The sequence below is a fragment of the Xiphias gladius genome, chromosome 24 (assembly GCF_016859285.1).
Source record: "Xiphias gladius isolate SHS-SW01 ecotype Sanya breed wild chromosome 24, ASM1685928v1, whole genome shotgun sequence".
In the NCBI taxonomy this organism is placed as follows: domain Eukaryota; kingdom Metazoa; phylum Chordata; class Actinopteri; order Istiophoriformes; family Xiphiidae; genus Xiphias; species Xiphias gladius.
The window spans coordinates 14,449,869-14,473,487 of NC_053423.1; the positions used below are offsets into that span (position 1 = coordinate 14,449,869).

General features: G+C 39.9%; 4 protein-coding genes across 6 annotated transcripts; 2 read left to right on the forward strand and 2 right to left on the reverse strand.

Moving 5' to 3' along the window:
* Window positions 1-12: 12 nt before the first annotated feature.
* Window positions 13-6,252, forward strand: si:dkey-284p5.3 (uncharacterized protein LOC557830 homolog). Its single transcript, XM_040121871.1, has 4 exons — window positions 13-154; window positions 3,159-3,494; window positions 6,099-6,152; window positions 6,239-6,252. The coding sequence occupies exons 1-4, from the start codon at window positions 64-66 to the stop codon at window positions 6,250-6,252; spliced, it is 495 nt and encodes a 164-aa protein (XP_039977805.1). The 5' UTR covers window positions 13-63.
* A 789-nt stretch (window positions 6,253-7,041) lies between these two features.
* On the reverse strand, window positions 7,042-12,093 carry rida (reactive intermediate imine deaminase A homolog). 2 transcript variants are annotated; one of them, XM_040122394.1, is made up of 6 exons: window positions 11,893-12,093; window positions 10,742-10,847; window positions 9,862-9,916; window positions 9,660-9,728; window positions 7,950-8,005; window positions 7,042-7,584 (listed from the first exon to the last, which is right to left on the reverse strand). In XM_040122394.1, the coding sequence occupies exons 1-6, from the start codon at window positions 11,955-11,957 to the stop codon at window positions 7,528-7,530; spliced, it is 408 nt and encodes a 135-aa protein (XP_039978328.1). In that variant the 5' UTR covers window positions 11,958-12,093; the 3' UTR covers window positions 7,042-7,527. The 2 variants fall into 2 exon arrangements, with proteins under 2 accessions (XP_039978328.1, XP_039978330.1); XM_040122396.1 differs by lacking the exon at window positions 11,893-12,093 and adding an exon at window positions 11,572-11,824.
* Window positions 12,094-12,287: 194 nt separating this feature from the next.
* stk3 (serine/threonine kinase 3 (STE20 homolog, yeast)) lies at window positions 12,288-21,401 on the reverse strand. The gene is made up of 11 exons (XM_040122390.1): window positions 21,221-21,401; window positions 19,456-19,536; window positions 19,149-19,277; window positions 18,761-18,875; window positions 18,053-18,217; window positions 17,713-17,880; window positions 17,434-17,571; window positions 17,178-17,303; window positions 16,886-17,087; window positions 16,356-16,549; window positions 12,288-15,541 (listed from the first exon to the last, which is right to left on the reverse strand). The coding sequence occupies exons 1-11, from the start codon at window positions 21,241-21,243 to the stop codon at window positions 15,383-15,385; spliced, it is 1,500 nt and encodes a 499-aa protein (XP_039978324.1). The 5' UTR covers window positions 21,244-21,401; the 3' UTR covers window positions 12,288-15,382.
* Window positions 21,352-23,537, forward strand: polr2k (RNA polymerase II, I and III subunit K). 2 transcript variants are annotated; one of them, XM_040122398.1, is made up of 4 exons: window positions 21,352-21,730; window positions 21,949-22,016; window positions 22,809-22,901; window positions 23,294-23,537. In XM_040122398.1, the coding sequence occupies exons 2-4, from the start codon at window positions 21,956-21,958 to the stop codon at window positions 23,314-23,316; spliced, it is 177 nt and encodes a 58-aa protein (XP_039978332.1). In that variant the 5' UTR covers window positions 21,352-21,730; window positions 21,949-21,955; the 3' UTR covers window positions 23,317-23,537. The 2 variants fall into 2 exon arrangements, with proteins under 2 accessions (XP_039978332.1, XP_039978331.1); XM_040122397.1 differs by having other exon boundaries at window positions 21,352-21,699.
* The last annotated feature ends 82 nt before the right edge of the window (window positions 23,538-23,619 follow it).

A 23,619-nucleotide genomic window follows, 5' to 3' on the forward strand; every position in this document is an offset into this window, starting at 1 on the left:
AGCTAAAGCCTCTCCACCTAACTCTGAACTTAACCACCCAGTCCTCTATGTGCACTGGACAGGATGGGATGCTCCACCAGCTCCCAAACTTCAGCCGTAGACACGACTCGACCCAGTGCTAAGCCCGAGGAGAGCAACGGAGCCAGCACTACAGGTGATGCAGAACGCTTTATACCAACATGTAATATCCTAAATATGTTTATGAGATATGTGGAAAATTCAAATAACATATGGGCTGCACATGCAGCTTGGTAACATTCATCGCAATCATATTTCATGTATTACATGGATGAGTATTACATGAATTAGTAACTGAAAATAATGGCGTCAAAATAATGCTTGTGTTGTCAACAGTGTTGGAAGCAATGATTTCCTATCCAAAAAAATAATTTTGACATACTGTTTTTTTTCAAAGTGTAAATGATCTATCTCTATACCTGGCTTCACTAGAGAGATGTTAATGGCCGTAACTTATCTGTAAATATCAATTTATTACAATGATATTACTCAGGTTATGTCTATAAATACTTAAATAGATCAATGTATTAATGAAAGCACTTCTAATAGTTATTTTTATTCATTAGATACTATAAATAACCCTTGTAAGATGGTGGTGGAAATGGTGTCATGGAAGTTCATTGCTGTCTCCATATAGAGTTGCATCATACATTCAATTATACTGTAGGGAATTCTGCTCTGATAAGGATGGCACCATCTGCATGCAAATTAACATCAGTACATTCCCCTGGGTGGAGTACCTGGTTTCTTTATTTCTAGTGAGCCAGAGCTCCACAGTGAAGTTTATTGTCGTTATTTAACAGTGGTTTCTGGCTCTGTCCTCCCTGAAAGAGACAGTGGCATGAAAAGCAGATTTGGTGACAGTCTACTGTTTCAATTGGAAATGGAGAAGCCATTTTGGAGACTCCTTTGTTGTAGTGGGTCAGAGCTGGCCCGGCTGTGGTGCCAACTAGCGCAGGTTTCACAGTAAAACACCAGCACCTGATCCTGTGTTTGTATTTAGCAGTGTTAAGGAAGAGTAGGAACTTTTAAATATGTGCAGGACAAATGTAATGCAGTGTGCCCGACTATAATAAATGTGACTTTGTTTGCACTTCTGCCTGCATACGCATTATTTGACACTTCAGAGAACAAGTAGGTGAAAAATTGGTAAAAGATTCACTAAGTGACTAACCATCTGTGAGCAAGGTTCTGTTGCTCTCATTCTCTTTTCGCACTCCTTAAAGAGATATACAGAGCTATTATAGCCATAAAAACATGGAAAAGCATGCCTCCACGCTCACGTAAGTTAGCAGGCTGCAATGCATAGACTTGCAGTGATGCATTGAGCTGAGAAACTGCCACTGATGCTGATTAGATGTGTTTAAACTCATATCATGGAGCTGACCCGGACCCCTGACCTCCAAAAGGCTAAAAAAAAAAGCTAATGGAGAGTTTATACTTCAACTCTTAATAAAGTTTCATTTTACTGTTGTGGGCTGAGGATGGCGGAGCTTCAGAGTTCACTTGCAAGTCTCTCCTTGGGTTTGTCGGCTGAATGACAGTGAACAGCGAGGTGTTCCTGTTACCGTCCTCTTAGAGGTCAAACAGAAATTTGTCAGGCTGTTTTCTTAGTTTTACATGTGTCTCATTTCATTCCCTTGACGCTACTTGTCACTCACTAGAAAGCAAAAAGTATGATTTATATTAACCCAAGGTCTTTTCATTTAAAGACATGTTAGTTGAACACTCCAAGAGTGCCAGTCTTTAGTCAGCAGCACCCTCCATCTGACATACTGGCTTACTTATTCTTCACAATTACAACAGAAAAAGTATTTATCATAGTCTTGTTGAAACTACTGACAGGCTTAGGAACAGTGCAAATGTATACAGTGCAGTCTTCGGAGGGGAAGAATGGTAACAAATATCATTTTGGAATTGATGTCTCATTTATACAAACTACTTCTGCTACTTCTGCATCTATTGTACATGAATCTCCAAAGGCTTCCATCCCATTTCCAAATATCCAATATATAAATATCCTTCAATTAGTTTTGTTGGTGTCCTGGGTCCTTAATGGCATCACCTCTGTTACAAGGAGCACTTTGATAATTCACACAGCTTTAAGCGACAAACATAGAAGGTCAAGATTTTGATGATCTATGCAAATACTTGCAATGCAAATCCCGCAGAAAAAAAGGTCCATGAGAAAGTGATACATAATATCACTAAACACACAGTGACCTGTTCACAGAGATATGAGGTTGTTAACGTTTATTTACAACAATCTGCATGATCATTAACTCTTGGTGGCTCCTGTCATGTGTCAGTGAATGTCTCTTTACGATGTTTGTTACTTCCTACCCAATTATCTGCAGCAGGTAGCAGCAGCATATGCTTTATTCTTTACCCGTCTCTACCCTCAGGTATAATTCTGTTTTCAGGGAATTGCACACATTGCCATTGCTCTTCTCCAGTTGGATGAAAGTGGTAGCTCTGCAAGGTCTAGTGGTTAGAGACTGGAGTTTAATCCTCGTAATGGGAGTCCTTTTGCAGGCCTCAGATTCTTATTTTCACATTAGCCCCATTCTTAAGGTATGGCGCACTATGGAATTCATCATAGGATGAAAATACCTGGGTCACACAGTCTAACATGTTACAAAGGAAGCCTGCAGAACTTCAAATAGTGCTTGAATAGTGTCCAAAAAAAGTTTTCACTGTTCCATGGTATCCATAGTAATATTAGTAATGCAGACTGGTCCCTCTGGCTTTGGATTAAGTAAACTCTATAGCTATCACATAGTCTGACATTTCAATAATGGAAATATAGTTCTTGTTTTCTTACAAGATGTGTGTTTTGTATGTGGCGACATTCAGTCACCATGTAACCACCAAAAGGGAGAGTGCTGCCAATTGTCATGCATTGCCATGATGTGAAGTGGCAGACTTTTTTATTGAAAGTATTTTTTGGGGCATTTTTATCACAGTCAGAGATGATAGGAAATGCAGGAGAGCGAGGTGCAACAAAGTCTTAATCCCCCACAGAGGAATCCCATAAAGTGGGAGACTTTCACATAACCTAATAAATGCATGTGAGGAAATTTTTCACCCAAAGCAGACAGAACACATCATGTACTGTGTTAATACTGTGTTCCTGTCAGGGGCAGCCAACGAAAATGGCAAAGTAGCTGAGGACAGTGAAACTATTCCCGACCAGACACCTGCTGATGGCGGCGATGCTAAACCCGCAGATGAACCTGCTGCAGCTGCCACATCTTCAGACAGCACAGGTGCAGCTCCACCAGCAGGGGAGGAGCCTCAGCCCGCTGCAGCCAGTCCACCTGCCGAGGCAGCCGCAGCAGCAGACAGCATCAATGAGACAGCAGCAGACAGCACCACTGAGACAGCGGCAGACAGCCCCACTGAGACAGCGGCAGACAGCCCCACTGAGACAGCAGCAAGCTCCTCAGAGCCTGCAGCTGCAGCTTCAGAGCAAGGTAGGTCGGGGTGAAGACAGAAAAGCATTATGAAAGGTCAATGACACTTTTTTAGTTTCCTTCCCCTTCATCCCACATAGCAAAATAAGGCCTGTGTGGGAATTCCAATCCCAAACGTGATTAAATCCCATAAAGGACCATTCCAGTGTAGATGTTTTGGATGATCAGATATTTCAGTGGACCGTAAGCTACAGAAAATCGTACTTAAGTTTCGCTAAAGTTTTCTTTTAATCCGCCTCAACATCCTCACATGAACAACTCTATTTGCCTTTGCAAACTGAAGCGCTTCAAGCTATCAGCTAAGCTTGTGCAAGGCTTCAAGCAGCTATTTAATTTGTACAATTTTCAATGCAAATGACACTTTTGTCTTTTACAGTATGCTCTATCTCCTAACACTGTGACATGTATCAGACTGACTGAATACCTCACGTAGTTATAAAGCTGATAAGGCTGGAGCTGCATACCTGTATGTGCATTTCAATATGTGCCTCATTAACCACTGCTATTGCTGTTTTCTCCAATGGGACATGTTTTTTGAAGTACAGAATGTGAGCCAGCTTCAGTGTGGATCGATTCAAACCACCTGAGGTTCGGGTATTATTCTCTTGACATTATAATCTGCATCTGTGGAACTGGCCCTTACTGTTACCGCCAAAGTTAGAAAACAATAGTCACAGCATTTGTGTGTCCCATCAAGGGAAGGGGAATTTATTAGGGACAAAATGTACAATTGATTCCATTGACCAGCAGTAACCTGAGCACTGCTCCACCTCCTGCATAGTCACCCAATGAACACAGGCTGCCACAGCATACAGGTACATAATGTCCCTTCCGTCTTTCCCTAGACCCTCCCCAGTCCCACTGCAATGGCGGTAACCAGGCGGTAACCAACAACACATAGACATGACTTCGGCTTTTAATGAACACACCGGGGTGGCCACAGGAATGTGTTTATAAGTCACGCATCTAATTATTTAGTTAGTATTAAAGAATCTGTCGCAACATATTACACTTGTGCTGGGTTTACCTCATCAGGTTATAGTGAATTAATGAAAAATTTCATTATTTTATCGATATTAAATGAATATTTAATGTTATTTTTAATTTTGGAGTTTTTTCATTGAGGTTGGATTGAGGATTGTATGAAAACATGAAGTTACATGAAGTGTGATGTGTTGAGGCTGTAGCTGTTATTAAGGGCTTTAGACAAAAAAAAAATGACATTATAATTTCGCTTCAGAAACAAAAGAAGTTAAAGGTATCCCAGCAGCTGTCATTTCATTTTTATTTTTTTTTTACCAGTTGGCCCAGGATCAGTTCCTGAATTGCGTATTTTACCAGCAAAATTTTCAAGTTCTTAAGTGTTTTTAATTTGTTTGATAGTGATGAAAATAGTTGGAAGCCATTGCATGCTGCAGTTTGTTTAACTTTTAAGCACATGCAGTGCAGTCACAAGATAGTCAGGGACTCTCCCTGACCTTTGTCTTCACTTGATCCCTATCGGAAGCTTGACCACAGCCCTGTTTGAAAGGCCAGTGCAGAGTGTGTTTGTGTGTGTTGCGAACACTTTGTTGTCACCGCGGTCTCATTAAGATGCAACTGGAGTCCACAGAGAAACTAGAGCATGCCAACGCATATAGGGCTGCCACTGGCAACGAACGCTGTCAGGCCTGCTGAGTCTCCCTGCCTCCATTTCACAGCCAATGCTGAGAGACGATCGAGTGTCACATTAACAGGCCAGATATCGCAGCTCATCCGCTTCTGGATCTGTTAGTGGTCAAGGTTGGGATTGGCTTTTTGGAAATGACGTGCAATAACAAGCCTTTGACAGAAAACTGAAAATGAAACATCCGATTGAATGTAAGATGCATGTTTTTCCTTGTTTATTATTGTTGGGATTTCACACTTTTGGATTAAAATGTGTTAAAGGCTGAACAATTAATGAATTTGTCGGAGGGGACATTTAGCACCCTGGATTTTCAGTGCAGGCTCAATCAAAATATTTAATATGTGGTCTTCAAATTAGCACTAAAGACAAAGTACAGCTGAGGATGATGGGAATGTCATTAGTTTTGCAGGTATTTGGTCATAAACCAAAGTATTGGACGGCTGGATGGTGCTGGATGAAAAATGGGTCATGATAAAAGCCAGTTTTCATGGTGGCACTATAGGAAAAGTCAGGGGATCACCAAAGGCATTAGGACTCATCCACTGAGATCCATGAATACCTGTACAAAACATGTCCTTCTATTCAATAGTAATTGAGTAATTTCAGTCTGGACCAAAGTGGTGGACATTACTAAGCCAAAAGTCACGCAGCTATGTCAAGATTACACTAGTAACTGAGTAAATGTGTTCTGTAGTTTGGCCGTTTTGTGCCTTTATGGATCGTAGACAGTAGGGAGACGACAGGAAATGGTGGGAGAGAGATGAGGAACAACATAACAAGTGGGCTTTGGTTGGACTCTAACTGGAGACCTTGCGGTTAATGGTTAGCGCCCTAATCTCCAGGCCACCAGGTTGCCCCGGGCAAAGCAAACTTTTAAATGTGACCACGTTTGTTGTTAACATGTACAAATCTTTTCCGTCTTTCATCCTTAACAGAAAAAGCTGAGGCCACGGCGACTGATTCGGAGCCCAAAACAGAGGAGGCGCCAGGTGAGCACAGCTGTAGTTGCCTCATTGTCACATCCATATAACACTATCAGTGCAGTCCTGACATGTTTTCCTCTTTGTGTTCCCAGCTCCCAGTGAGTGACGTGCAACGTGAATGACTGCGCAGATGAATACTATGGCAGTGTCTTAATGTGTGTGTGTATGTGCGCGAGTGAAAGCGCTGTATGTCTAAGTGTGTGAGAACCAGACATCAACCTTGTTGCCAAGATGCAGACCCTGTGATAACCACTTTCAGTCAGGGTTCCTCAGTCATCCCTGTGCCTTCTTCCCCTCATGATGGTGTATGGCTGCGATTCCTGCTTGAAAACTGTACATAGACGGAGTTCTACTGCGCTTAGAGGGTGTGTTTATTTTCAGAGGATGTTGTCATTTCAGAATACCTTAAATTATTAATTAAAATTTCTATTTATCATGTGGGTACACATTTATAGTAGAAGATTTCTTTAATCTGACTTGCATCTGAGAGTTTATTCTATAGTTTTCTACAAAATTATAAGTCTTAGGAAAGCAAAGCCAAAATATATTTGAGGATTTATGAAATAACATTCTGTTTGGGTAGCTGGCTTTGATTATACAACCATGCTTGTAATGAATATGAAGAGCTGGTTCCCCCGCAGGTTTACCGAGGACTGATTTTTAAACATCAATATGAGTTCCTGATGAGTATCAATGAGTTTTTTGTTTCTGATGTGTCATGATTTCTCTCTGGAAAGAATACATGAAATCCGTAATAAGCTATTAACTGTCAAAAAAAACATTAAAAAGGACCACCTGAAAAAATGACATACATGTACTTTCTTTATTATCCTAAAGCAAGAATGGATACATATGTAGGATGTGAGATTTTAGGGAGAATAAGGATTTAATGATCTGGGGTTTTACTGCATTTATTTAGTAGTGAGAGATGCTCTTTTCAAATGTGCGTTAGTTTTTTCTGTGACAAAACAGAAGATGAGTTATCAGACCAGAAAGACCAGCAGCAGGAGAAGGTTGATTTGACACTGGATCAGTCCAATATGGCTGGGGAATGTTATTATGATTACAATCTGTTTCACGTACAGTATATCAGGTGTGAATAGCCACAAACTAAGTGCTGGTACGTTCAGTGCGTCTCTGTTGTTACAGGATTTTATTTTAAGGTCAGTGGTTTTCCTGTGGTATTATACTGAAAATAGTTCAGCAGTGCAGTCAACCAGCCAGAGAGGAGAAAGACTTTCATGCTAAAACCTGACTGTATGGAAAAAGAGACTCAACATGATCCTAGTTGGGTCTTTGATGTGTCATCTGGAAACACAGTAAGGCTTAATGAGGCCCCTTGGTGTTTGGACTATAAGTCGTTTGATATGTTGCCGGCTAGTCAGGGGTCTGAGAGAGGGCCGAGAACAGCAACCGCCTCAATTTCCACCAGTCCACCCTGAAGTGAAGAAGAAGGAAACAGAGAAACACTGAGGACACGGGAGAGGTAAAAGAATTACTATGCAAAAATAGGACACACACACACACACACACACACACACACACACACGTACTGTACGGTTTACCGCAAACTGGGCAGCCGCTTTTCTGCATTCTTTTCAACATCTAACACTTTTTACTGCACTTCTAAGAGAAGCAGCTGCACTTTTACGAGTCAACATGGATGATGAGAAAATGCATGACTGGGCACACACCTGGCCGCCATGATTTTTCCACCACCCCATGCGTATTGATGTGTATGGACCACGTGCCATCGGGTGCTGCAGTTGTAAAACGGTGTCAAGATTTTTTTTTTGTACTTACTCTGGGGAGAGCAGCGACTTGGTAGGCAGCTCTGGCAGGGAAGTTACTGCTGAAAACTGGAGGGAAAACAAAAATGATATTTACATCTTAACAAAAGCATACTGAAAAGCGACCGGGTTCATCTATGACTATATTCATGTCTTATTACTCTTTCGTAAAATCCTGACTAAATAACCCAATTATTAATATTAATAAATCTAGCATTTATAAATTACAAACCTTTAATTTTTCACCTCACTAGAAAGTGGGGGAACAGTTTAGCAATTTAAATTTAGTATTTATAAGCACTATATTAACATATTGATAAATGGTTTATAAAACACTATAATGTAATTGCAAGAGGATATGAGTACAGTTTAAGTGTTTATTACTGTACAGTATCTGTCAACAATTTGACCCTTTCCTAGAAAGACATAGTTTAAATTATTAAACCTGTGTTTAATTATATTGTTATTTATTATATTCATAAACCTACCTCCACTTACAGGTGTCCACAGGAGGAGTTATAGTTGTTGAGTTGGTTTTTTTTTTAACCAGACAAAAATAGTTTTATAAGAAAGACAAATCTCTAAATGATGGGTTGTTGTTGTTTTTTTTTAGCTGAAAATACAAGTAACCAGATTTATCAGACACAGGAAACTTTGGCTGCTGGCTGAAATTTACTTTGAAGTTAGAGTCTTAACTAGCAGCCTGAAAAGTCAAAATTCACATGACCTTGGATGACACTGGACACATGCCCTCTCCTTGCTCTTTTCAAGGTCAGGGAAAGTTCCCGGCCTGTGGTTTAGGGTTGAGTGGAGTCTGGAGTCGGCCCCGTTACAGAGTCAGGCGTCCACGCAGCAAAGCTCGCTGGGAGGGGTTGGGTTACACCTGTGTGCCTGCGGGGGCCAGTGTCCATTTACAACTCACTGGGCACCGCAGCTGCCATTACACTGCTGTGATCCAGGAGGAAATGCCTGGACTGAGCGGCCTGTATGACGAGGCTGCATTCACACCGCAGAGGAAGAGCTGAGTGAGCCAGTCTTCCAGGTGACTGCTAAAACCGTCAGCGGTCGTTTTCTGAGAGACGTCAGTGAAACATGAGCCACTGTATATCCTCATGAGCACACAGGTATGGAGCTTGGAGTGTGCCACTGGAATGATTACAGAATTTTACAGCGTTTAATTGTATTATATTAGCAAATTGTTAACCGGGTTTCTTTCATTTTAAGGGGGAACACTACTTTCACATCTTTAAATTAAAGCAAGCTGCCTGTAATTTAAAGCAATCATGAAGTGGAAACTTTAAATGTTGAACCAGGGATCGGATGTATTGTGAGATGGTGTATGATATACATAGACATAGCAAGTGGAATAAAAAAGAAAAGAAAAAAAAAAGTTTTGAAATGGAAAAAAAAAGTACCACAGGACAGGACCAAAGCAATGATGCTCATGTAAAGTGGATAAAGTAAGCTGCTTGTAAAGGTGACATGGCAGGTCGTTGCTATGAAGCAGTAGTTCTGACCATCTTGGTTAAAAGCTGCCCCCATGTGGCTGCTTTTGCACATTTAGGAAATGATGAGGGAAGAACATGCAGTCCATTTGATCAATTCCATTAGAAGACCTAATTAATTGCACATCTTTTATTTTCCCTCATAATCTGCTTTCCTGAATAAAATGTGAGGCAATGTGCATGGAAGTGAACAACAGAGTCTTTACATGTTTACTCACATGTCTTGTAGACCTCGTTGACACCGTTAAAGTCATTGATATCCGCGAGCAGCACAGTAGTCTTCACCACTGAAACAGAAGAGGTTCTGTTTTTCTCTCTTTTTGTTCAGTTTGTTGAAAACATTCAACACATAAACACATAAAACGTTTGGTTTGAGCAGCAGCTGAGATACAGAACAGTCCGATCGCCGTTAGATCTCACCGTTGCCGTAGTCACAGCCGGCAGCTTTAAGGATCTCCCCCATATTGATGAGAGCCTGAGGGAACAGAGGAGGAGAGGAATGACAATGTGATACCCAGTCGATCAATATCTAATCTCACCTTTTACATTTCTATTTTCTTTATTGATGTTGATCAGACCTTTAGATGTAATAGCCAATCAGATGAAGCCTGGGAAACATCCTGTTATTTTGATTACTCGACACCAGTGCAGTGACTTTACCATTGTTTTTGTGCAGGCGTTTTTTAATTTTATGTTTTTATCTCTATTTTATAGGTTTTATCCCCATTGCTGGGACTTGTGTCGTTTTCATGCTAATCTTTGATCATCACCATTTTTTATTTTCTTTATTTGGTAGTGAAACACTTTGAACATTCATTTGTGAAAGGCACTGAAAAGAAAAGATAAAAGATATGATAAAATAATATTAAAAAAATATGCTATAAGAATGAAAAGTAGCATTAAGAACTATGGCATGGATCTTGACACAAAATGCACTTTAACTGTATGTTAAGTTACTGTAACTTTAATGCCTGTACGTCCATCATCTTAGCATAAAACTTGTGTTTTTTGTCATTTAAAGAAGTTAGCTTACTGAATATTTTGAGCCTAAAATGTTTGGTCGGAAGCATTGGGCACACAGCTGCGCTTCTTGATGATCTGAAATGTAAATTACTTCTGGACATTACTACTCTGGAGCAAATGTCACCCTGATAACTGAAATGGAGTAAAGGTGAGGCACGGGGACTCTGCTCTGGACTAACGGCCCTCTCGGCCGATAGAAATAACTGGACAGTAAATGTCCTGTCGTCTGGTCTTCAAACGTAAGCCAGCCGTCGTCATCCGCCACTGTGAGCTTCACCTGTTTGGCCTGGGACTGGACTCCTCCATCCACCAGCTGACCAGAGGCCACGTCCAGCCCCAGCTGACCGGAGATGTACATGGTTCTGTCCACAACCACCGCCTGACTGAGGACGGACACACACACACACACACACACACACACACACACACACACACACGCACAAAGACAAATACATTTCAGTTAAATAACACTTGATGATCAACCAGAGGCTTGGGAAAAAAAGTGTAACATAATATTAAAAAAAAAACACTTGCTAATCCTTTAAAAGGAATGATCCAGATCTGCTATGCTGTATCCACAGTTTTCTCACCAGCCTCATTACCTGCAATTCACAATCCAAAACCAAAATCCCAGTCATTTTCTGCCACATGTATGTGGTTGTTTATCAAGTCTAATGTTTTATGACATAAATATGATCAATAAGAAAAATATACCATCAGACTCTGAGTGGGTAAAGTAGCCGCCTACTTCAACAATGTCTGAAGAACCTTGTTAAAGTTAATTAAATTGAATTAATGTGAGTTTTTCCCTTGGAAACAAATAAAATTATCAGCAGAGTCCACTGAGTCTAAACTAAGTCCGCCCACCGGCAGCCGATTGGTCAGAGCAGGCAGACACCCCTCAGTTGGAGCCACCGCACACACCGAGTTAGAGACCAAGAAAAACATCAAATCAAGCCTCGATTATTTACTATTGCAGGATTTCTGATCGCTGAGATCGGTTTCAGTCGAGTTCTTACAAACCAAAGCGGTGCCTCGTTTAACCGTCCCTTGGGATTAGTGTTATCTGACTGTTATCCGAGCATTTCACAGGACATAACTCCTTACCTGTATATTCCCTGTCTGACAGGGGCTTTCGGTGTGTAAGGAATTTGCCGACGGAGGGTTGCCATTTCTACTCTGCTGCCCGCGTGTCGGAGCGATGGTTCTACTCTGCAGTGTTTCCTCGGCTCTGCTGCAGGTTAAACCTTGGCCCCCCTTTTTTTTTTTTTTTTTTGAGGGGTCAAGTCAAGCAGGTGAGTTCATTGAGCACGAAGACCCACCCCTGATCAAACACCGGACTGTCTGTGTGATTCTCACTCGCACAAACCACGTGTCGCTGTAAACAGTGGACGATGATGCATATTTCTGTTTTCAAACCCGTCCTACCTGTATGGACCGATGGCAGCCGGGGCCGATGTGGTGTTGATGATCTTCCTGTGGAGTGCAGACATGCTTTCCTGATGTTTTTTTTTTTTGTTTGTTTGTTTGTTTTGTTTCCAGCCCCCCTCAACCTTTCTACACCGCAGAGTGGCTGTGAATGAATGAATGAATCAAGCGGTTGTGCGACAGTTGCTGCCGTGCCGTTTACCGTAATGTCCGCCAACAAGGGCACGCTGCATTTTTTGGAGACGCTTCTTAGGAAATGCAAAAAAAGAAAAAATGGTGGCGTTCATAGCAGAAGAGTTAGGGTACAACAGGTGTTCTGTCCTGTGGTCTTTCATCATGGTTTCTACTGCAATAGAGATAAGATAAAAGGCATTCCACTGCGGTTAAGGTTAACTAGAAGTAACTTTTATTATTTCTTGCACCTTTTCAAAACTTTATAAAGTAATACAAATAAAGATAATAAATTAAGAGGTTCAAACATAAATGCTTACATTCCACCCTACACCCTCAAGTCATTATAGAGCAGAAATAAATGAAGACAAAATCATATAGCTATATATCAAAAAGTGATTTCGGATAACTGTATATAATGATATGGCCAATTCGGAACAATGTCATATTTCAAACTGGGCTTTTTAATTGAAGAGAGCAAATAGCGTTAACTAAAAGCTGAAAATAATCCATTTTCCATATTAACAATACTCTTACCTGTGCAGTTATAATAAGAGCATTCCACTACAGAGCAAACATAATTATAAACATGCAGAGTCTAACACACACAGAAATCAAGCCAAATATAGTGGACAAAGGGTAAAAGTATTAAGAGCCAAATCAGATTCTATTTTTAAACCAGTGTCACAAAAAGAAAGAAAGAAATTTAAACATTTAAGAAATAGAGTGTGAATGCTTGTGTGTAAGTTGCCAATGCACTGCAGACTTCATTTATGAAAACAACTCATGGCAAGATTGCTGATGATTTCTGTGAGAGAACGGGTTCATCTTCATGCAGAAAAATTAAGCAAAAACACGCAAATGTGATCATTCAGAAGCCGAGACAGTGCGGAATGAAATTTAGATTCATGTGTTTGAAATGTCGGCTCAATTTGGCCTAATTGTCCATCAGATGAGAAACACAGTGGGACAATGTAACAGGTCTATTTATTACTATCTATTACCGCATTACTAAAATGTCACGTAATATGCAGAAAGTATGGGCTGAACTACAGTATCAAGACTGCATATTAACATTCAAATGTAACGGCGACCTGCACTCATACCGTACGTGTATTCAGTATGAGGACCGTCTGAATTCATTCAAAGGGTCGTTATTAGCACGTGTGACAAATCAAAATCAAACATCAACACAAAACTAAATTACAGCTAAAACAGAGCCGTTTGTTTCTTTCATGAAAAGAACAAGGTTGTCATTGGCTTGTTAGTAGAGGTTTTCAATTCAACATTCAAAACTGTGTACAGCCCCCAAATTGGACTTTTGAGGCCGATACTCATATCAGCATTTGAGAGCTGGCAAAAATTTGATAACAGCAAATTTTAGTTTTCAAACAACTATTTTTGATAAATAACCAAAGTCAAGGATTTTTAAGAATTGTGACCAAGATACATACTAAGCCAGATGTGTTAGTTAAATAATAAAATTTGTCAGTGCTCCCTGGTAGGAAACAGTAATAAAAGATAAACAGTTTCTCAGCCATTGCAAAGACATTGTTAACATTTCTGTTGGACAATTTCTTATTACTCACTGGTCATTTCATATGCTTATACTGACATAAGTTACCTTCAGCGCTGAAATTTTGAACACCTTACTAACCTCTGACCTTCATTTTCAGAAAGGAGCAATTTCACACCACAAAGTCAATCACTGTGCCAAATTATTTTGTTTGAATAGCTTTTAGTGGTTAAAAAATGAGCTTGTGTCTGAACACACACAGCACAGAGCTTTGAGTAACAATTTATCTTCATTCTTTCATTAGTAATGCCAGGAAATGGAAAGGAGCAACACTCGTAATTGTTTGGAAAAAACAAAAACAAAAAAAACAAAAAAACAAACACACACACACACTTACCAGAAATTTGCTGAAAAGGGATCTTAATGCAATACAAAATAATGATCTAAAATCTGAATCTCAGACAGTAGATGTGTGGCTGATGCCAGGTTACTTTTTTCGCTGAGCTCCGAATTGTTATGGCTCGACGTCTGGTTTAAATTTTTCGGAAAGTCATACAGGGTTTTAAAAGACCCCAGCGAAGTTAAAATAAAAGTCATACAGTATTTAGGAATGTGTTTACTTGTATGGAAAGCATAGAAGTTTCTTTTTTTTCCATTTGGGAATGAATTTTTGTGACAACTCTTGCATTAAAAAGTGGATCAAATTGCCGAATAAAGGCGCTGTTTTTTAAATTCATGGAGGAATTTGTGAGTGTGTGCGCTCTGAGACAGATGCAGAACTGGGACAGGTGTATTATGAGGCACTAAGATGCATGGTATCTGTCAATATAAACAGTACATTGGATGTATAAAGAAGTCCAGAACATCACATTTGAAAACAATAAAATTAAATGATAAAGACTAGTGAAATAAGTTTAGAATTTCTGGTCCACAAACAGTTGAAAACATGCACAATGCACTCTTCATCATCCAAATGATTTCTGTCATTTCTGTCCATTCTGACAAACATTTGCAGCTCTCCACAGTCCAACTCATCTCCATGGATTTAACCATCCGAAGGCTTGGTTGTTCTATTACATTGCTTACTTTGAAAACCAGGTTTCAAATATTTTTAAGGCATTCTCAACTGAATCAACATTACCTTGATTGTCTTTGGTCATGGACAAACCTCCACAGCTTTTTGTCGCAGGTATTTCCAAACTAAGCTCTATATTATATTTACAGTGAAAGTAAAAAGTCTGAGGAAAAAAGACCACTTGTCATTGACCACACTGCTTATAACCCCCGCTGCTGCCAGAAAATAGGTGAAATGTTGACCTGTTTGTCATGGTACATGTCCTTCCTTATGTTTCGATGGGGACTCCCAGGGGGGTTTCTATGTGACATGAAGGGGAATTTCATTTAGGATAGGGAGAATTATTTTCTGACTTTCAGATTTATAATCACCAACGCTCAGTTCTCTCTTTTGCTGCGGACTTGAGCGACATTTGTGGAGGAGCAACTCTACGGGAACAGCAGAAAACAAATTTAAGGTTTAAAATGAAGGAGCAGCATCTAGACATACATAATGTAGAAACAAGGCTTGTAAGTGTGGATTCCAGGGGGACAAAATGGATGTCATCCAGGAAAAGGAGCATCTCCCTTGAGTCAGAGGCCAGTTAGTAGTCAGTCAGAACAGCAGGCGGCTTCCAACAAAGACAATAAGGTCATCCTAGTTCCTCTGAGTCTTTTGAATATAAGTTTTGTGGTAATTGTGGCTTTGAGAAACCCAGACCAGGGCATGGAAGTGACAGAGAGGATCACTTAGAAGTTCTGTTGTCGTCTCTTCTTTGCGTCCATTGCATCCAGGATGGGCTGCCTCTTGGCGGTGTAGCGCTGCCTGAGCTCCTCAATCTCCCGCTCCATCATGGGATCCAAGGCACTCAGGCGCATCTGTAGCTCCTCAAAGTCCAGGTTCTTCAACTGAGTGACAGCATACAAATACAAGCACAAACAACGATGGGAAAGAGATGAGTCATATTTAGGGCCCTTGTCCACAGACAGCTACTTTTGCACTGGCAGTGTCTATTTTCTATGCAAAATCCTATTAAGATCAGTGTTGACAGTGCTCAACGTCCTCAGTGCAAAAACACCGTCAGCGTACAGCTTTTTTTCCCTGCTGCGCTTATTAGTTGAAAACAGTTCAACTTTTGGAACACCGCTGCGCTTGTCAATGTCCCTTCTCTCTCACTGACCAATCAAAATCAAGAAGGGGGCGGGACTTACATTATCGACACTGTCAACTATGGTGGAGGAGAGAGCGATCCTGTCTGTCACTGACAACCCACATATTTACAATCTGATACTGAGGGGTTAACACGATCAATATTTGAAATCAAGAGCGTGCAGGGATGTTGCCACGTCTGTCAGGATTGTCAGGTGAGCGTCCAGTCGAAAAACTGCTGCCAATGCCAGGACATGATTTCTGTCCATTGTTTTAGCTAGCCTTTCAAAAGTAAAATACAGAGACTTGATGTTTACAGTGAAGTAATGCGGAAGTGCTCAAAGACAGTTTTTGTAACCTAGCAACAATAAGTGCTTGAGAGAAGGGCTCTGAAAATTAGGTCATGGTGCGGGTGCGTGTGGAAAAACAGCTGCCAGTGAACAAAATCCCTCAGTGTCTTCTTGTGGATAATTCTGTAAGAACTGCTTCTGTTTTGCTATTTTTACCACTGAAGCACTGGTGTATAATAATGACCACTATGAAAAAACCCCATTCATGGAAGACATTACTCACAAAGTCAAAGTCTCCATCCTGAGGAACCTTCCAGTTGTCAGGGAAGACGCTCTTGGACTGGATGTGGTACCCGGGCTGCTCCTGGGGCTGGTTGTGGTTGTAGTTCTCCTGCTGCTGGGCCGCCTTGTTGGAGTCCTGCTTGTCAAAATAGTCCATGAAGGATGGACGTATTGGCTGCTGGGGGGTGGCATGCCCTGTGGAGGAGGAAGAGAATCATGTTCCAACTCTCCTAAGACACAATTATCACAAAGTATTTTCAATTCATAAATTTATCAGATATTGAACGATTCACAAAAAAAAAAAAAAAAAATTTACATCCAAATAATTTATTTACATTAAACTAAATCCACTTGTGTATTGAAACATGTCAGGGGTTTATGATTTTTGAGGTTTTAAGGGGACACTCCTCATATTTTGGACAATATTGCAACCCATTACATAACAGGGACGCAACATTTATTATCACTTAAAAATATGGTGTTACATCACTGAATGCCCTGTAATTAGGTTAACAACATGTGCGTGCTCACTCCTCATGGATCCCTGGTCTTCCTCCTCCTCTTCATCGTCACTGTTGATGACCATAGTGCCCAGGTCTGACTCTAACATGGTGCTGCTGTGTTCGATCATGGTCTGTGCTCCGTCACTCATGGTGCTGGTGGCCCGCATGGTCCCTGCACCCTCTGAGCCCGACTTCACCATAGTGTGAGAGTCCACCTCAGTCTCCTCCTCCTAGATGACAAAAGACAATTAGACATATGGCCCGTAACATATAGCTGTCTGCTGGTTAATTTGACTGGAACAACATCTCAGCAAACGTACAGAGTTGTCATCCTCCTCCTCTAGCTCTCTCTGCTGCTCCTGTTGCCTTTTGGCTTTCATCTCCATGGCTTCAGTTATCAGGTCTCTCAAAATTGTGACCGGCTTGGCCTGGCTGATGAATGGGTGCTGGATGTTCAAAAAAAAAGACAAAAAAAAGATTGTTGTATGCACCATATTTTACCATTCTGTGATGAAAAAGAGTTATATCTATGCATCTTCTACGTTTCGTGTTTTATTAATTAATCCTTCCTCCAACCTGTAGGAGCTGGGTCGCAGTCGCTCTCTGCTCTGGATTCTTGACCAGACACTTCTTGACAAAGTCTGTGAATTCATCTGACCAAAGTTCGGGCTTTCTGAATGTTGGAGGAGGGTTGGTAGGGATCATGAAGATAGCCTGGAAGGAAAAAGAAAGGATACAAGACGGAGTCAGGTGGAGTGACTTAAAAAACAAAACAAAAAAACAACAGAGACTTTGCTAAGAGCAAAGTGGTTATGTTTAGCACCCACTTCTTCAATAAACCATGTGTACACTCACTCTCATGGGATGGATGTCAGCGTAGGGAGGTTTCCCTTCTGCCATCTCTATAGAGGTAATGCCCAGGGACCAGATGTCAGCCACACAGTTGTAACCGATTTCCTGGATCACCTCTGGGGCCATCCAGAATGGAGTACCGATCACAGTGTTTCTCTTCGCCATGGTGTCCTTCAGAGAGAAAACATACACTGGTGTCATCATTAAGCACTATGTTTTAAATCACTTCATATGGATGGATTCACAAGATCAGCGAAAGATTAAATATTCCACGTGGAAGATTGATAGAGCATTCACTTTGCTGCAACTAGATCAAAGTCTCAGACATGAATTCTAATCTTACCGTTAGTTGTCCAGCTACTCCGAAATCTGCCAGCTTGGCATGTCCCTCAGTGTTGAGAAGGATGTTTCCTGCCTTGATGTCCCGGTGGATCTTTCTCATGAAGTGGAGGTATTCAAGACCCTTCAGTGTGGACTTCAGGATGGTAGCAATCTCATCCTCTGTCAGCTGAGGTGGGAAGGAAAAAGAAAACGCAGGGATGAGATGAGTTCTAAGAGTAAATGAAGAAATAAAAATGTGTGACCTAGGTTAAAATACGAATTATTGTATTTCTTATGCAATCATTAGTTTTGCTAGTTAACACATGGCCATGGTCAACCAGGACCTTTTCCTGCTACAGCACAGCTAGGTGTGCTTTGTGAATTACATTAATTAACATTTGTTATCTGAGCGTCTACAACTCAGAACCTACTCAACAGTAGTTTGGTAATAGCTATATAAAAACCATGCACTCATGTCCATAAAAAAAGTCACGAGGGCACCAAAGCTTTCTCACCATCATATCAATAAGAAGATAAGTAGAAAATAAGTGGGTAACCTTTAAACATAACTGCAATGCTATTTGTTTGTAAAGTGCATCAGTCTAGGATATATTATATGAATAACTTTACAGGCTCTGTCTAAAAAATATTACAGAAAATATAAACTCTGGGAGTCACTAACATTTTAGACTGGCCACAAAGGCAGTTGTAACCCTTTTTAAGAACCCACCGTCTTGTTGCGCAGTCTGATGATGTCAGAGACAGACCCGGCTCCACAGTACTCCATCACAATCCACAAGTCTGTGTTCTTGAAGTAGCTGCCATAGTACTTCACTACATAAGGACTGGGAGGAAACACAAAACAGAACGATTATCAAAAGAGGTGAGAAAGTTTCATTTCAAACAGAGCAAAATTGAGAAAACTCTTGCAGATCAATACAATAGATAGCTGTACCAACTGCAGTAGCTAATGGTACCATTGTTAAATCAAATTTAAACTACTTAGACCATAGTAAACTATTGTCTGACAAACCCTCATTGTCCATTGACAATGAGGGTTTTAATCTCATCTCTTTAGTAAATGTGGAGATTTGGGGAGATCTGCATTATTTTCTCACCTGTCACACTGCTGCATGATGGAAATCTCCTTGATGATCTCCTGCAGATCAGACTCCACGGGAACCTGTTTTATGGCCACCACCTGGCCTGACTCCTTATGGATGGCTTTGAACACACTGCCATAGGAACTAAACACAGACACAAAAGTCGCAATATGTCCAAAGTGCATTTTATAGCTGAAGATATGAACAAATTAATGCTAACCACCATAAAAGAGGTCCATCCTAAAAAGAACAGTGCTGTGGTGTCTGATGGACTTGGTGCAACACATGGAAATGGAGGTTAGTCAATACAGAAACTTTTTACCCTTCACCGAGTTTCTCTAGAACGTCAAACACTTCCTCTGGTTGTTTGGTAAGACTGTCCTCACTCAGCTTTTTCAGCTTGCTGTAAAAATGGAACAAATCAATTTTAATCTTAGTATAAACAGTGTAACTAAAAACAATAAGTGAAACCAAACTAAAACATTGTACCATAGAAGCATTTGAAATCACAATAACAGTGGTTTCCAGTGCCTAGCACAAAGTTACACTCATAAGTAAATGACCAGTTGGGGATAATCTACTAAAAACACAAAATGTTCAAATGTGCATTTCAAACAAACGCTGGGAGGGTATTTTAGTATACAGTCATCGCGGATTTTGATGGAGTACCTCGTTGTTGCTAGTTAATTTGTGATGATATTTTGAGTTTGTGTGTTGGTGCTTTCATACACTACAAAGTGGGTTGGTGATACGGACTCAGAGGTTGCATAAATCAGTAATATGGATAAATGGCAAGCAGGTGGAAGTAGTTATTTTACGCAGAACAGTCAGAAATTTTATATCCTATATAGTGCTGAAACGATTAGTCAATAGAATTCTAATCACTAAAAATTTTGGAAATCGTTCCAACATTTAAGTAGGGCTTGGTTAATCTGTGAATAATTTTCTTGATTAAATATTTTATTCTTATAATGTCGGAAAACAGTGAAAAATGTCTACCACAAGTTCAGAGAGTCTAAGATGACGTCTTCAGATTACTTGTTTTGTCTGACCATCAGTTCAAAACTTTAACAGTTTAAAATGATATAAAATATAAAAGAAGAACAGAAAAGTGGTCACCTCTTACATTCGAGAAGCTGGAACCAGCAAATATTTTGAATTTTACCCTGATAAATTACTTAAAAAAATTATTCAAATTGTTGATGATTCATTTTCTATCGATCAACTACTTGACTGTTTCAGCCCTACATTTAAGTAATTTATCAAGAAAAAATGTATCGTTTCGTTGATGTGAGGATTTACTTCTTTTCTCTGTTTTAAACTACTGTAAATGAAATAAGAATTGGATATAGTTGGATTTTTTTAACTGATGGTCGGACAAAACACGCATCTTGAAAAGATCACACTGGGGTCTTGTGAATGATGAAGGCCAATTTTCACAATTTATCAAATAACTAGACGATTAATTTATGAATCGAAAAGTTAATTGACAGATTTACGGCTGATGAAAATACCCTTCAGCTGTAGCCTTAATGTTACACTTTAGACCTAAATGCAATCCAGCATTTCAGACCAGGAAAAACAACATTTAAGATATATCATGTTATTGATACAATATCGGCCAGCTCTTATTTCCTCTTTAGTGAAATCAGCTCCTGTGGTGTTTAGTTTAGTTTAGACAAACAGTGTACACATGGCACCGGGACAAATTAACTTAACTGTTACCAGGGATGCTCATTTGTCTTACGGGGAGGTGTAAGATTTGTTTCACACACAATTGGATAATTTGTATTTCATGTCCCAATTATAACACAAGTCAAATTGCTCTCTTTAACAGTTACCCAACCACGAGGCAGGCCTGAAACCCACCAGAAGGTTGAACACAGTGCTTGTGATTTTGGTCACGAGTGATCTTTACACCCGTTCACTCGTCATCACCAAGTAGAAAGTTTGAGAGAAAAACCGGTAAAGCTAACTAAGTTAGCATCAGCTAGCTCACTAAGCGGCAGCTACCGCCTATGTTAGCCCTTTAGCTCGCTAGTTAATAGCTCGAAACCACGTTTTAAACCAGTCGAATGTACACAAACCTTTTGGGCGCAGACGGCTCCATGATGTAAAACTTCAAAGAATACAACGGCAACGGACTAATAGAGAGTTATGTGAGTTTTGGGGCCAATAGTCACGATGTGAACATTGTCGACAGAGACGTTGTTGTCAAAAACTAGTGGAGGGCCAGCTGAGGGTCCGTCAGATGATGGACCTTTTGGGGATACAATTTCACCACACCGCCTCCTGTCGGGCCGGAGTGAAAAACAAAAACACCACAGTTTCATTCTCTACAAAGTTATAAACTGTGAATAACGTACAGTAAATAGAACTTAAAGATTATTGCATACAGTAGAATTTGTCATAGATTCGCATTATTGGCGTTGTCAGGCAAAAAAGCCAAAATATGCCAAATATGAAAGAATATCTTCTGACCAATCACAATCCACTTTGCTTTGAGGGGAACTGGACGGTTGTACGCATGTGCGCGTAGGCAGCCGTGTGTGAGACGAAAAGAGAGGTAAACAGCTAACAGTTGGTATCTTAAAACGGTGACTTCTATTACTTTTTATTCATTTCTTTTGTGTATTTCATATTTACTCTATACTTACTGCATTTTGTGATTTCTTAAAGGACTCTACGGTTCACTACGCCCACCCGTTATGACGGTTTAGATTAATCCTGTCGGCAGCACCATGCTGTTTCTGTGTTAGCATGCTGTAACGATAAATATGTGATGATGTTAACACTTCTCGATTTATCTTTAAAGATCAAAAATGGATACACAGAAAGATTTACAACCACCCAAGCAGCAGCCTATGATCTACATATGTGGAGGTACATTTCTACTATTACTTGTGTTAATGTTACAACTACTGCGGTCGTTACTTATGCTACCGTTAGTACCAGACCTAATACATCTACTGTCACTACCAGTACTACTACAAATACTTCTGTTTTGGGGGTTTCTTTTACCTTATACTGTACAATAACTAACTACTGTTCTAGTAGAACTGATCCATCAGTACTGTTGTACTTATGGCCAGAGTGCTACTACTTTTTGCAAGCATTATTAGTTCCTGAGGCCATTAAACGAGTTCCTTGAGGTCCATATAGTCCAAATTTCCCCAGTGAATTACCATTTTATTGTTGTGTCATACAGCTCTTCCCAGACTACACTGGATGACAAGAAACTACAATTTAATATGAACCAGTGCAGTGCATACGTTTCTAAGTGATACTACAAAGAGTCCTTCGTGTCTACAGCAAAGTTAAGAAATCACTGACAGGGCTAATATAGTGTAATTATCACCTAAGATAGAGATGAATTAAGTAGTCCATCTTGCCCTCTTTTTCACACATTTGAGTTTGTGTAAGCATACATGCTTACACAGAAACTTATGTGTAACTTTGTATGCTCATGCAGAAAATCCTCACAGTTAACAATCTGGAAGCAATTATTGTTTGGCATTGTTACTAGACAAAATCACTTAATACGATTAATAGATAACAAAATAGTTTCAGATTAATTTTCTGTTGACTGACTAATCCATTAACATAGTTCTAAAAACTGCATCAGTCTTCATTCAAGAGTATTTTCTGTAATAGTCTTCCTGTCTTTAATTGCAGAATGTCACACAGAAAATGAAATTAAGGCCCGTGATCCAATCCGATGCAGAGAGTGTGGCTACAGGATCATGTACAAGAAGAGAACAAAGAGATGTATCCTTTAAATGTGTGTGTGTGTGTGTGTGTGTGTGTGTGTGTGTGTGTGTGTGTGTGTGTGTGAGAGATGGAGTGAAACCATGCAGTGAATTTATTTATCATGGAGGTATGGGTTGTTTTCGAGTATCAGTAATCAGACTGAAATAACTTTCAGATGTTGGAATGATAACACACCTTAAATCCTATGGTTTGATTTTTTTTGTTTTTACAGTGGGGATTTGGGATTTCAGATTATAGAGGAGACAGGTAAAAGACCATGTTATATGTTTTTATTTATTGTGTGTGTGTGTGTGTGTGTGTGTGTGTGTGTGTGTGTGTGTGTGTGTGTGTGTTAAAAAGGGAACAAATGTCTGTAATACCAATACATTTCCTTGACTATTTTATTCCAGTGGTTGTTTTTGATGCCAGATGAAGAAGAGGAGGAGAGCAGCTGTTTTGATTTTTGTTGTTTTGTTCTATTTTTGTAGTGTATGAGCATGTAAATAAATAGACATTCAGGCCTGACTCCAGATTTCTGAAATATGGTTAAAACAAAACCCACCATTTTTATGTCCTTACAAACAGTCCTGTTTATTTGTTGCCCAGGAGTGATGGATGAAAGTTTTGGTTTTTTAAATACATGATTTTCACTGACCTCGACTGTTTTCGTTTTTTTTTCTTATTCATTATAATATTTGAATGTTAACAACTAGATAAATACAGGAACACTAATTGA